General features: G+C 39.0%; 1 protein-coding gene across 1 annotated transcript; it reads right to left on the bottom strand.

Moving 5' to 3' along the window:
* Positions 1-6081: 6081 nt before the first annotated feature.
* LOC133783902 (protein PELPK1-like) lies at positions 6082-7070 on the bottom strand. The gene has a single exon (XM_062223501.1). The coding sequence runs from the start codon at positions 7010-7012 to the stop codon at positions 6305-6307; it is 708 nt and encodes a 235-aa protein (XP_062079485.1). The 5' UTR covers positions 7013-7070; the 3' UTR covers positions 6082-6304.
* Positions 7071-13300: the final 6230 nt, after the last annotated feature.

Genomic DNA, 13300 nt, shown 5'->3' with positions numbered 1-13300 from the left:
TCGATGGGTTAAGAGCTCGAATTACTGAGATGGCCATGGAGACTTGGTCTCGTTGGGTCGATACAAACGATATCGAGGCATTGGATTCCAGGCAAGAAGAGATCAAGGCTTCAAATGAGGACACCAGAACAGAGAGAAAGACCCCAGTACTTGATATTGGAAGACTAAAGAAAATAAACCCCAGTACTTGATATTGGAAGACTAAAGAAAATAAGATATGGAAAGATCAAAGTGGTCTCTGGAATCAAGAGGCCTCTCGAGCTAGTGTTGAGCTTGTTGATGTGACTGATGGTTTGTGAATTTGGGATAAATAAAATAATGATGATTTGTTGTAATTTAGAATATTTGATGAGTAGTAGTAATGGCTAGAATAACGGTGGGTTATGATATTATAGTTGATGTTGTTGAGTGGACAAGTGAAGAAATTTGGGTTTGGAGGAGTAATGTTTATGTTTTAGAGAGTATAGGATAGTAGAAAGTTGTAGAGTTTTATTGATGGTTTGTTGTTTTTAGTTACACCATTTGCTACCTATGATGGGGTATTAATAGTGGCTAGCTCACTTTATATTTGTGGCTAAAATTATTTGTTTTAGATTTTTCTAGTGTATTTGATTTACAAATACAACTTCTAGACTAATCTACACAATAAAGAGTCTAGAATATTTAAGCATATAACTTCTAGAAAGTTCTACACTATAGAGTATTCTAGAAAATGTCTTTGAAGTTTTTCTATTATACAAATATCTAGAAAATTCTTGAGTAAAGTATTCTACAAATGTCTAGAGTATTCAAGAAATGTGTAGCAACTTCTAATACTCCTCCTTGGTACACATTTCAGTAACTCCAATCATGTCTCGTAGTAGCTCGAACTTTCCTCTTGGTAGTGCCTTTGTGAATATATCTGCTAATTGTTCTTCAATCCTGCAGTGCTTGAGTTCTATTTCTTTATTTGTTTCAGCTTCTTTGAGGAAATGATACTTGATTTTTATATGCTTCGTTTTGCTGTGAAATATAGGATTTTTGGCCATTGCAATAGCTGATTTGCTATTGTAGTAGATTTTTGTAGCTTCGTCTTGTGATTCTCCCATGTCTTCAAGTATTCTTTTCAGCCATATAGCTTGGCTTGTAGTCATTACTGCAACAATATACTCTGCTTCAGCTGATGATTGTGCAACTGTCGCTTGTTTCTTTGATGCCCAGGAAAATATCCCTGATCCAATTATGAAGGCATATCTTGTTGTGCTTTTCATATCGTCTAGTGATCCCGCCCAGTCACTGTCTGTGGAGCTAATGAGTTTTGACTCTTGCACGACTCCATACCATATTCCGTAGTTCTATGTCCCTTGCAAGTATCTAAGGACTCTCTTGGCTACTCCGTAGTGAACTTGACTTGGACCGTGCTTGAATATAGGAGTCTGACTGCATACATAATGCCTGGTCTTCTAGTTGTCAGATAGAGTAAGCTGCTAATTAAACTTCTAAACTTCAATCCATCTGCTTTTGGTGAGTCGTCCTCTTTCTTGAGAGCTTTGTTGTTGTCTAGTGGAGTCGATACTGTCTTACATCCCTCCATTTTGAACTTCTTCAATAGTGTCTCTATATACTTCTTTTGTGAAATGAAGATCTTATCTTCTTTTTGAGTTATTTCAATCCCGAGAAAGTAGTGCATTAGGCCCAAATCAGTCATCTCGAAAATTTTCATCATGTCTTCTTTGAATTTCTTGATCATCTCCTTATTGTTGCCTGTATAGATGAGATCATCAACATATATAGAGACAATAAGTGTGTCACTAATACCTTGAGTCTTGATGTAGAGTGTTGGCTCACTTTTGCTCCTTTTGAATTCTTGTTCAGTGAAGTAGCTATCAATCCTGTTGTACCAGGCTCGCGGAGCTTGTTTTAGGTCGTATAAAGCCTTTTTTAATATGAAAACTTTGTATTCTTGTCCTTGCACCACGAACCCTTGAGGTTGCTCTACATATATATTTCTTCATCAAGGTAGCTGTTAAGAACTGCTGACTTTATGTGTAGTTGAAAAATCTTCCATTTCTTTTGTGCAGCTAGAGAAATTAAGGCCCTTATTGTGTCCAGCCATGCAACTTGAGAAAATGTCTCATTGTAGTATACTCCATGTTGTTGTGAGTATCCTTTTGCGACTAACCTTGCTTTATGCTTTTGAATCGAGCCGTCTGGGTTGAGCTTTGTCTCGTAAACTCACTTGACTCCTATAGTGTCTTTGCCTTGTAGAAGATCTACATGCTCCCATGTTTCATTCTTCTCAATCATCTTTATTTCTTCATTCATGGATTTTCTCCATACTTCTTGTTGTTAAGCTTCTTCGAAGCTTTCTAGCTCCATAAGCGTTAAGTTGCATGTCTTGTAGATCTCTGCTAATGATCTCGTTCGCAGTGGTGGTGAGTCTGGAAGGGATTCTATGACTTGTGTCGGCTCCTCCGTGGTTGGTTGAGTTGGAACATCATTTTGATTAAGTTCTTGTCTTGGAAATAGAGGAATGTTGAAAATCTTTCTTTCAACTTCATCTGTCTCCCAATTGTATGTCGCATCTTCGTAGAATTGTGTGTCTCGGTTGATTATGAGCTTCTTCGTTCCTAAGCTATAGATTCGATAGCCTTTTGATTGACTACTATAGCCTAAGAAAATTCATTTCTCACTCTTCTCGTCTAGCTTGCATTTTTTTTCTTTTGGAATGTGAGTGTAGCATATGCAGTCGAAGACCTTGAAATGCTTTGCTGATGGTTTTCGTCCACTCCAAGCTTCGATCGACGTCTTGTCTTGCACAGTTTGGTTGGACATCTATTCAGCAGATAGACTGTAGTGCTTACTGCCTCTGCCCAAAAATGCTTTGGAAGACCTTTCTCCATGAGCATGGCTCTTGCTGTCTCCATAACAGTTCTGTTTTTTCTTTCAGACACGTTGTTTTGTTCTGGTGCGTATCCAACTGTGAGTTGATGATCCACGCCTTCTTCTTCATAGAACTTGTTTGAAGTGTATTCTTTGCCTTTGTCACTTCTTATTGTCTTGATGTTGCGACCACTTCGCTTTCAACACGGGTTTTGAATTTCTTGAAAATATAAAAAACTTGTGATTTTCGTCGCAAAAATAAACCCATGTCATTCTAGTAAAATCATTGATAAAGAGAATGAAGTACCTATTTTGATCATTTGATGGAGTACACATAGGCCCGCAAACGTCTGTGTGGGTTAACTCTAGTGGCTCTTTGGCTCTCCAAGCTTTATGAGATGAAAAAAGTTGTAGATGTTGTTTTCCGAGCATGCACCCTTCGCAGACAATGTTGAGCTCCTTGGTTGCTGGGAGGTCTCACATCATATTCTTTTGTTGGAGGATCTTTAGCCCGTGGAAATTGAAATGTATGAACCTTTTATGCCATAGCCACGATTCATCTGCTTGCGCTTGCATTGCGACATCACTTGCATATCTCCATTGTAAAGGAAATCATCTATTTTCTTTCATTTTTATTTTTGCAATTTCAAAGGATTTTTCTTGCTTGTCATAGATTGTGCAAGAATCTCCTTCAAAATGCAAATAGTACACTTTTTTAATCATTTGTCCTACACTGAGTCGGTTCTGAACGATGTTGGGTACCAAGAGTACATCATTGATGTATCTCTTGCCTTTTTTAGTGTCAATGACAATGGTGTCTTTGCCAACTGCTTCCATGAAGTCACCATTACCAATTTTGACTTTAGTCTTGGATTTATCAAGACTACAAAATATGCTTTCATTTTTTGTCATATGGTTACTACAACCACTGTCTAGATACCAAGTATCTTTTTCTTCTGATGGAGCTTGGCAGACATAGAATATATTATTTTCATCATTTTTCTCTTCTAAAAAATTAGCTTGATGATATTTATTCAAACGACAAGTTTTTTCAATGTAGCCAATTTTTTTTTACAATTTTGGCATTGTGGTTTTCCTTTAAACCAAAAATCTTTCTCCAAGTAGCTTTTCCTTTTACAAATACCACATGGAGGATACTTGTCTTTATTTTGTTTTTTTAAATGATTCTTGTTTTTAAAATTTTCTTGTGATTTTCTCTCATCAGCTTTAGATTTTTGAGACCGCAAATTAATTTTAGACTGAAAGACATTTTTAGTCGAATATTTACTATGCCTTTCTCGCCTACATTCATATGCTTCAAAAGAGCCCATTAATTCAATTGGTGATAGTGTTTCTAAATCTTTTGTTTCCCCTATCACATAAATTATTGCATCATATTTTTCTGTACAAGAAATTAGTATTTTTTTCTACTATTTTCTTGTCAGAAATTATTTCTCCATAGGCACCCATTTTATTTATTATTTCTTTTATTCTAGAATAGTAATCTTTTGTAGTCTCATTATCTTTCATTTTAAGATTTTCAAAATCTATTATGAGGTTCTGTTGTTTAATAGTGCGCCTTGATTGTTCCTTGGAACTCCTCCTGCAACGTGTCTCATGCTTCTTTCGCAGTTGATGCGCCCATAATCCATGGAAATATATCATCTGCCATAGCTTGCTGCAAGCAGAATAACGCTTGAGAATCTTTTTGTTGATTCTCCTCCAGGGCCTTCTTTTAATTTTCCGAGAGAGACGAAGTGTCTTCCGGAATATTAAATCCTACCTCAATAATTTTCCATAGATTTTGTGATCGAAAATAGGTCCTCATTTTGATGGACCAAAAACCATAGTTTTCTCCATGGAAAATTGGAAGAGGTAGAAAAGAGTGGTTGTAATCGGTTGTCATGATGTTCGGAAAGTATTATGCCCAATGTTTGAATCGACCTGGCTCTGGTACCATTGATGGTTTGTGAATTTGGGATAGAGAAAATAATGATGATTTGTTGTAGTTTATAATATTTGATGAGTAGTAGTAGTGGCTAGAGTAATGATGAGTTATGATATTATAATTGATGTTGTTGAGTGGACAAGTGAATAAATTTGGGTTTGGAGGAGTAAGGTTTATGTTTTAGAGAGTATATGATAGTAGAAAGTGATAGAGTTTTAATGATAGTTTGTTGTTTTTAGTTACACCATTTGCTACTTATGATGTGGTATTTATAGTAGCTAGCTCACTTTACATTTGTGGCTAGAATTATTTGTTCTAGATTTTTCTAGTGCATTTGATTTATAAATACAACTTCTAGACTATTCTACACAATAAAATGTTTAGACTATTTAAGCATATAACTTCCGGGAAGTTTTAGAGTATAGAGTATTCTAGAAAATGTCTTTGAAGTTCTTCAATTCTACAAATATCTAGAAAATTTTTGAGTAAATTATTCTACAAATGTCTAGAATATTCTAGAGTATTCAAGAAATGTGTAGTAACTTCTAAGGACAAATTAATATTGAGACTGATTCTAGTGGTTTGGCAACTGGATATATAATGAGTTGCAGATAAATCTTTCCCGGTTTTAACATATGTTTACAATTGATGTATATATATATATATCGTTCATTTTATTACTGTTTCAGTGAGGAAACTTTGAGAGAAAGCTTAGAGTAAATGGAAATGATGAAAAATGAAATTGATGAAATCAGCTCTGCTTTTCTGATTGAGCAACAGCAGTAATTTAGGGATGTCAATGGGGCGGGTCAGCCCGCACCCGCAACAAAGCCTGCCCCGCCTTGCGAAGTAATCCGTTCTGCTCCGTTTAATAAATTGGGCGGGCCAGTCAAACCCGATGGAGCTGCGGGTCAAAGTACAGTAGACCATAACAAACTTTATCAACTAACTACACTGAGCATAAACGAACTCTAACTAACTCTTATGTCTTTTCTTCAGCAATTGCTGAAAATATATATAGCTTCTATTAATTTGGCGTTCATTTTGTGATTTGTCTACAAGGAAATACAAATTATAATTTTAAGTTCTGACAAAAAAAATTAGTCAGCTAGCTATCCTTATTAAAAGTTCTAATGACCAGCACACAATACGATATTGTACTCCTTTGGATCAGGGTAAGGATATTCTTCTTCTTGCAGATATTTACTGTTTGAGAAAGAAACTTATAACTCACGTGAACACAATAATTAAGGTGTGTGATACATATATAATTTATTATATGGATGTCAATAAAAATAACTATATTCGATAGAAAATTATAATAAATATTCCATCATACGTATACAATAATACTGGTGAAAAAAATTGTAACTATGAAAGGATAACAGAATCCTATAGGTAGCTAAAGAATTAGCTTTCATAAATTAAGAAACAACACACAAGTGATCAAGCAATATTTAAATCTGCAACTGAAACAATCACTCCATTAAATGCTCAAGGCTTACTGGTGTGAGGTGGGGTGTTGTGGGAAGGCATAGAGTTGTCCTTAGAAAGGCCAGGAATGGTTGGCAAAGTGGGTTTAGGAAGCTCATGTGGGAGTTCAGGTAATTTTGGAATCTCAAGCTTAGGAAATTCATGGGGCATTTCAGGCAACTTAGGAACTTCAAGTTTTGGCAATTCAGGCAACTTAGGGGCATCAAGTTTTGGCAATTCGGGTACCTTAGGGGCATCATCATGGCTCAATTCATGCAACTTAGGGACTTCAGGCTTTGGTTGTTCAGAAACATTTGGGAGTTCAGGCTTTGGCACCTCAGGCAACTTTGGGGCTTCAGGTTTTGGCAGTTCAGGAACCTTGGGAATTTGAGGCTTTGACAGCTCATGAGGCAGCTCAGGCAACTTTGGGGCTTCAGGATTCGGCACTTGAGGAACGTTGGGAATTTCAAGCTTTGGCAGCTCATGAGGAACCTCAGGCAATTTAGGGGCTTCAGGCTTTGGTAGTTCAGGAGCTTTAGGAATTTCAAACTTTGGCAGCTCGGGCAACTTGGGGAGTTCGGGCTTTGGAATCTCAGGTACCTTTGGAAAGGTAGGAGTAGTCTCTAACAACTGGCGTGATGCTTCGGCAACCATTATGCTGCTGATACAGAATGAACATGTAAGAATCAGAAATGGTAACATGATGTTTGGGAGGCGTTGATAAGCCATGATAATATCGATGAAATCTGATAAAAGAATAGTGTTCTGCGAAGAAGAGATAGAGGACTTGTTTGTGTATAGAAATCTAATTGATAATATGCTTTTATAGGTAATGGGACGTGAAGAATGGACTAAAGTCATGAAAGGTAGGGGTAGGTGTGGTGTTGATCAACTTCTTACTTGCATGCATATATACAAACTACCATGATTGACAGGTATGTGAACATTTCCACATTAATCAATTACATCATGTGCAGCGTAGTCTTTCCTTTTATTTGATGGTCATATTTTGTATGGCTTTTTATTGGAAAGGAAAACGTTTTCTATGTATTAATATTATTTATGAATTTTGGGTTTTATATTTTATTGGTCTACACAATCTAGCATTTTACTTTTATTTTTTGCTCTAAGAAACTGGTTGGTGGGAATTTAGGATCGCTGGAAGCTTACCCAGTCATTCCTGTTACTAATTAGGCAGTTGAACAAATGGTTTACTTTTTTGCCTTAAAAAGATTAATATACCCAAAATTGATTTCAAAATTACGCGAAAACGAATAGATCGTAAGGATGAATTAAAATTTAATGTAGTAATTATAAGTACTAAGTTATGTAATATCAGAGATGTATGAGTTAGTGTTATGAAGATTCGTTGGCTTAAGGGTTAGTCAAATGTCAAAGGCTTACTCTTAAGCGAATTCCTCATGTTTGGCTGGTTTTATTTGCACCCTTTTTTTTCACACCCCCATAAAATATAATATTTCTTTTTACACCCGTCTCAAATTTTAAATAAGCATTTCCCACCCCTCTATATTATTATCTAATTCTTACAAATATTACTTATCACATCCAATATAAACAGTTTTATTAATAAAATCCAATCAAAAATTACATTACAACATCTTTTTAAAGAGTTATACTTTCTACACAATAAAATACAAACATTTAATAATAAATTTTAAAAAAAAATATTACTTCATATGAAAATAAAATAAAAACATAATAAAATCACAATCTTCCATATCCATATCCACATTCACATCTATATTTTATTCTTTCATGGGTAAATATTATTTTGGACCTTGTGTTATGCAAAAGTTACTAATCGGACACTTGTTAAATGACAATTTGGACCATACATTTCGCAAAATGGGACAAAATAATACCCTGGGATTTATTTTGATCAAAGAATTTTTAATATGACCAAAATACCCTCACATTTTTTAATTAATTAATTAATTAAATAATTTAAATAGAAAATAAATTACAATATTTCTTAAAAAAACTAGAAAAAATTTATTAACTAACTTTAAAATAGAAAATAAAATAAAAACTAATTAAATAAAATTAACAAACTAAATTATAACAAAACTTAGATTTAGAAACCCTAAATCTAATTACATTGAAAGTTTGAAACCCCAAATCTAAAATGTATCACTACAAGAAAAACAATGTTTACATGCGACAATATGAGGGGCGACTCTACATCACCCCTAATATTGAGATTATTAGAGGCAACATGTCGTTAGTCGCCTCAAATATTGGAAAACAATATCAAGGGCAACGTCGCCCCTGATAGTTGACAAATTTTGAGCCAAACTTAGAGGTAAAATATACGTGGTCTTATTTTGGGGAAAATTTTCCAAAATTGTGCGTTTTAATATTAGGGGCGATAATATTCGCACATGTCGCCCATGAAAGATTAATATAACCAAGCCTACACACTCCCTCATTTTCTTCTCTTTACACGCCAACACTCACAAATCCCTCACAACCTGAAATCCCTTCTCTCAAATCCCTCACAAATCTCTCTCTCAATCTCCTTGCCATTATCCCCTTTATCTCCCTCACCACGCCGACGATGAGAGAAGCACCACCACGCCATGACGGGAGGAGTATTACTAGCTGACGACGTCTGCGCCTCCACCACATGCCCACGACGCTAACACCTTCACGCCGAGAGGACCACCACGCCACCATGTCGAGAGCACCACTGCCTCTGCCTTGAAGATTTATATATATAATGTATAGTTTATATATATTTATATATACATATATATTTAGTTTTTTTATTTATTTATATGTATATGTATATGTTTATATGTGTAGTTTATATGTATATAGGTATATATATTGTTACACCCAGATTTCGAGCCATAAAGATTGTGACCTCGAAAGATGGATTCGTAATAAATGAACTCGTAAAGTCTGGAACATGTCCGAAATCTAAGCATCGAGCCGGCGAAGTAGAGACGACTTCGAAGATGATAGCCTCGAAGATCCTCACAAGCTCGAAAGACAGACCCCGAGGTACGTCTATTCACGGGATGATCTCGGATCAAGGCTCCAAGCCTGGCACACGTATGAGCTCGAAGTCATGTGATCTCGAAAAGATGCTATAGCTCGAAAGTCAGTAAGATACCTGGGTGAATAGGGCCTTGGAAATATAAAATAATGACTTTGGATATCTTTACGAATCATCAATGAGAGACACGGTCTACGTTGATTGCTATAAATTCCCTACAATCAAGGGATATTATTTGTTCAGTTATACACCCCCTGATCTTCAGGGGACGTTTCCTTGTATATAGGATTGCTGAATTTTAATGCCATTTAATTTATTTGCATATACAGAATGACTTCCCGAAATATGTGGGATTGTATTATGAAATCTTCTCTATAAATAGAGAAGTCATGCACCATTGTAAGAGAGAGAATTTTTGTGATCTTAGGAGAAAACTCTGGAGAATTCATCCTTGAAGAATTTTCAGAGATCATCTTAAGTTTAATAAAAAAGACTCGTGGACTAGGCAGATTTAACTGCTGAACCACGTAAAAAAACTCGTTTGTATTATCATATTTCATTTGGCCATAACTGGTAATTGTTTTCGTGCTCTTCTTTCACTGTTGACGAAAAACGGCGACAACAGTTTGGTGCTTTCATTGAGAGCCTTAAGCACTCACCCTAAACAAGTTATGGCCGCTAATAATCAGAACATTCCTGAAGAAGATTATCCAAGACGTCCTGGGAAACAACCGATGGAAAACCCAGATGTCGAAGGAAGGAGTGGATCCTCCGATTCTCGGGGATCACCTCCTCCACCAAGAGATGAGGATATGTACTACAATCCTGAGCGATATGTTCCCATTGTGGAACTTGAGAACCAACAACTGAAACAGTAGTTGGCAGAGGCCAACAAGCGGAATGAGGAGTTAGCTAGGATAGTCGCAGAGGCGCAGGTGGCTCAGCCCCCGCCTCCGCGTGAAAACCAAGCTCCTCCTCCTAGGGATGTGCATGTTCCTCCCCGTAGGCCCCGTGGGCGTCCGCGAAAGGATGCTGCCACAAGAAGGCCGGCACAACCTCCGGCACTAGCAGAACCGTCCGCTCCCCCTAGGCCCCAGAGAAGTACTCAAGCTAGGGCCCCGGTTAATCCACCTATGGAAGTACCTGCGGGAACTGACAACAACTGGGCCCCTACAGAGGCTCGGACTCAAGTCCCTGGGAGCGCACCACACGCAACCAACTCATCTCGGGCAAACTCCGGACCATCTAGGCCACGAAATGGGTGGCAGCCACCGTCACCCATACGGTTCCCTCCATCGCCTATAAGGTATCCTTCACCTCCTCGCAGGAATACACAACCAGTTCGAGATCAGGACGAAAGGCATGCGGAGAGGAGACAAGGAAGCAGGGGAACTTTTCAGGAGCGGAGAGGTGCCCTATCTGAAAGGAGTCAAACATCTCGGTCTCGCACGGTGGAAACGAGGCGGCATGGAAAAGACCCATCTCAAAATAATCTTGCGGCAAGTTTTACTAATGACGACTCTAGAAACACCAGGTCGGTCAGCATGCATGATCGAGGTCGTAAGAATACTGGGAGCCGCAGGAATCGCTCCGACTTACGAGAACATTTGAATCAAAGTCGGGGTAATGTTGACCCGATAAATTCGGACCTGAGGGATCGCTTGAATAGGCGTAAAGATCCCTTACGGAGGCGCGAGCCTGGAATTGTGATCAATGGCAATCGATTCCAGACAGTGCCTCTCGCGGACCCAGTCCAAGAAAGAATTGATCAGCTGGAAAAGGCATTTAGGCTTTTGAAAAATGAGCAAGGACATGATCGATATGAAGATTCTGATGAGGAGCTTGAACCGTTTGCTCCCCATATTTCCAACACTCCATTTCCCCAAGGGTTTCGGATCCCTCACGTCCCGACGTTTGAGGGAAAGACCGACCCGTATAGTCATCTGAGTACGTTCAACACCATAATGAGAGCCAGTAACGTGGGTTACGAGCTCAGATGCATGTTATTTCCAACATCATTGACAAGACCAGCTAAAAGATGGTTCGAAAAATATAAGAGACACTCAATAACTTCTTGGGAGAAGCTGTCTAAAGACTTCAAGAAGCAGTTCAAAGCCATGATGGGGGTTCGACCTGAGGCGTCAACCCTAACTAATGTTCAGCAACAACCAGGCGAAACATTAAAAAGTTACCTTACAATGTTTAATTTGGAAGTTGCCCGAGCTCGGAATGTGGATGACAGTGGACACCTAATGGCTGTCCAAGCCGGAGTAATGCCAGGAAGTGCCCTCTGGGATGATATGCAAAGAAAACCAGTGAGGTCCCTAACCGAGTTTAATAGACGAGCGCAGAGGTTTGTCAATGTAGAGGAAGCAAGGTCGACACTTAATGTGACTTCCCAGCCCGAAACTACAACGATAAACATCGACTCTGCCTCAACCTCGGCGGACCCAGTAGCTTCAAAACCTACTGCGGAAAACCCTTCCAAGAGGAAAAAGAACGAAGGGAGTAACCCCGAGGCCGAAGGAGGAAAGAAAAAGAAAGGGGAGAGATATTTCTCCGTGTACAAGGTGTACACCGAGCTCAACGAGTCTCGGGAGAACATATACCTGGCTAATGAAAACCAGGTCCCCTTTAGACGTCCGGACCCGATGAGAAATCAAAAGTCCAAGAGGGACTCTAGCAAGTATTTCCGATTTCACAAAGACACCGGGCATACTACTGATGAATGTCGACAGCTGAAAGACGAGATCGAAGGATTGATCTCGAGAGGTTACTTCAGACAATATGTCAAGAACCAGAGTACTAATCAGGCGACCGCGAACTAGAGAGCAGCCGCTTCCCAGCCCACACAAAACAATAATTCCCGAATTCGGGAAGAAGATAGGCCCCCGCCGATAGATGGAGAGGATGTAATAACCATCTCGGGAGGGCCTCATCCCGCAGGAACGGGCAGAAATGCCCAAAAGAGATACGTTAATGAGTTGAAGACCGGGGATGGGTCTCCCTATGAACCTGAACCTAGAGCTCCAAAAATTCAGAGGATTGAATCCCAACCAATTACTTTTACTGAGGAAGACGCATCCCATGTTCAATTTCCTCACCATGATTCGCTGGTCATCACTCTCCAGCTGGCAAATAAAAGGGTCCACCGAGTTCTCATAGACAATGGGAGCTCAGTTAACATCCTCTATAAAGCAACCCTCGAGAAGATGGGACTCTCCCTTTGTGACCTGAAAGCGTGTGCAACTACTTTATACGACTTTTCAGGAGAAGGAACCGCCTGCATGGGCTCCATCGAGCTCCCCGTAACCTTAGGAGACTACCCAGTCTCGACAACTAAGATGATGGAATTCGTGGTAGTGGATCTACCTTCAGCCTACAATGTGCTGCTCGGGAGACCCGCTCTGGTTGGGCTGGGGGCAGTCTCATCAGTAAGGCATCTGGCCCTTAAGTTCCCGACCCCAAGCAGCGTCGGGACATTGAAGGGAGATCAGTTATCTGGGAGGGAGTGCTACAACATTTCCTTAAGAGGAAAGAAACAGACGAGCGCACAAGCACTCGTCGTTATTCAAAGAAAAGACGGGATGGTCTTAGAGATTGATGAAGAGATCGATCCAAGGGTTGAGGAGAAAACTGACCTCGAACACTTAGAAGAGCTCGAAGAAATTCAACTTGAGGAAATCGATTCCTCGAAAAAGGTAAAGGTTGGAAAACACCTCCAGGAAGAAACAAATTAGCAACTAATTTGCTTTTTAAAGAAAAACCAGGACGTCTTCGCATGGTCACATTCGGACATGGTGGGGATAAGTCCGAGTATAGCAAGCCACGCATTAAATATAGATAAAAGCTTCCCTCCGAAGCAACAAAAGTGAAGACAGCTGGATGATGACAGAAAGAAGGCACTAAAAGAGAAGGTCGACAGGTTAAAATCGAACCGATTTATTAGGGACGCTTTTTACCCTGACTGGGTAGCCAATCCGATGTTGGTCCCG

The sequence above is a fragment of the Humulus lupulus genome, chromosome 6 (assembly GCF_963169125.1).
Source record: "Humulus lupulus chromosome 6, drHumLupu1.1, whole genome shotgun sequence".
In the NCBI taxonomy this organism is placed as follows: Eukaryota; Viridiplantae; Streptophyta; class Magnoliopsida; order Rosales; family Cannabaceae; genus Humulus; species Humulus lupulus.
This window is presented reverse-complemented; position numbering and strand designations above follow the sequence as displayed.

Bases quoted from the DNA above. Each gene is read 5' to 3' on its own strand.
- LOC133783902 (XM_062223501.1), bottom strand. From the start codon at position 7,012: ATGGCTTATCAACGCCTCCCAAACATCATGTTACCATTTCTGATTCTT.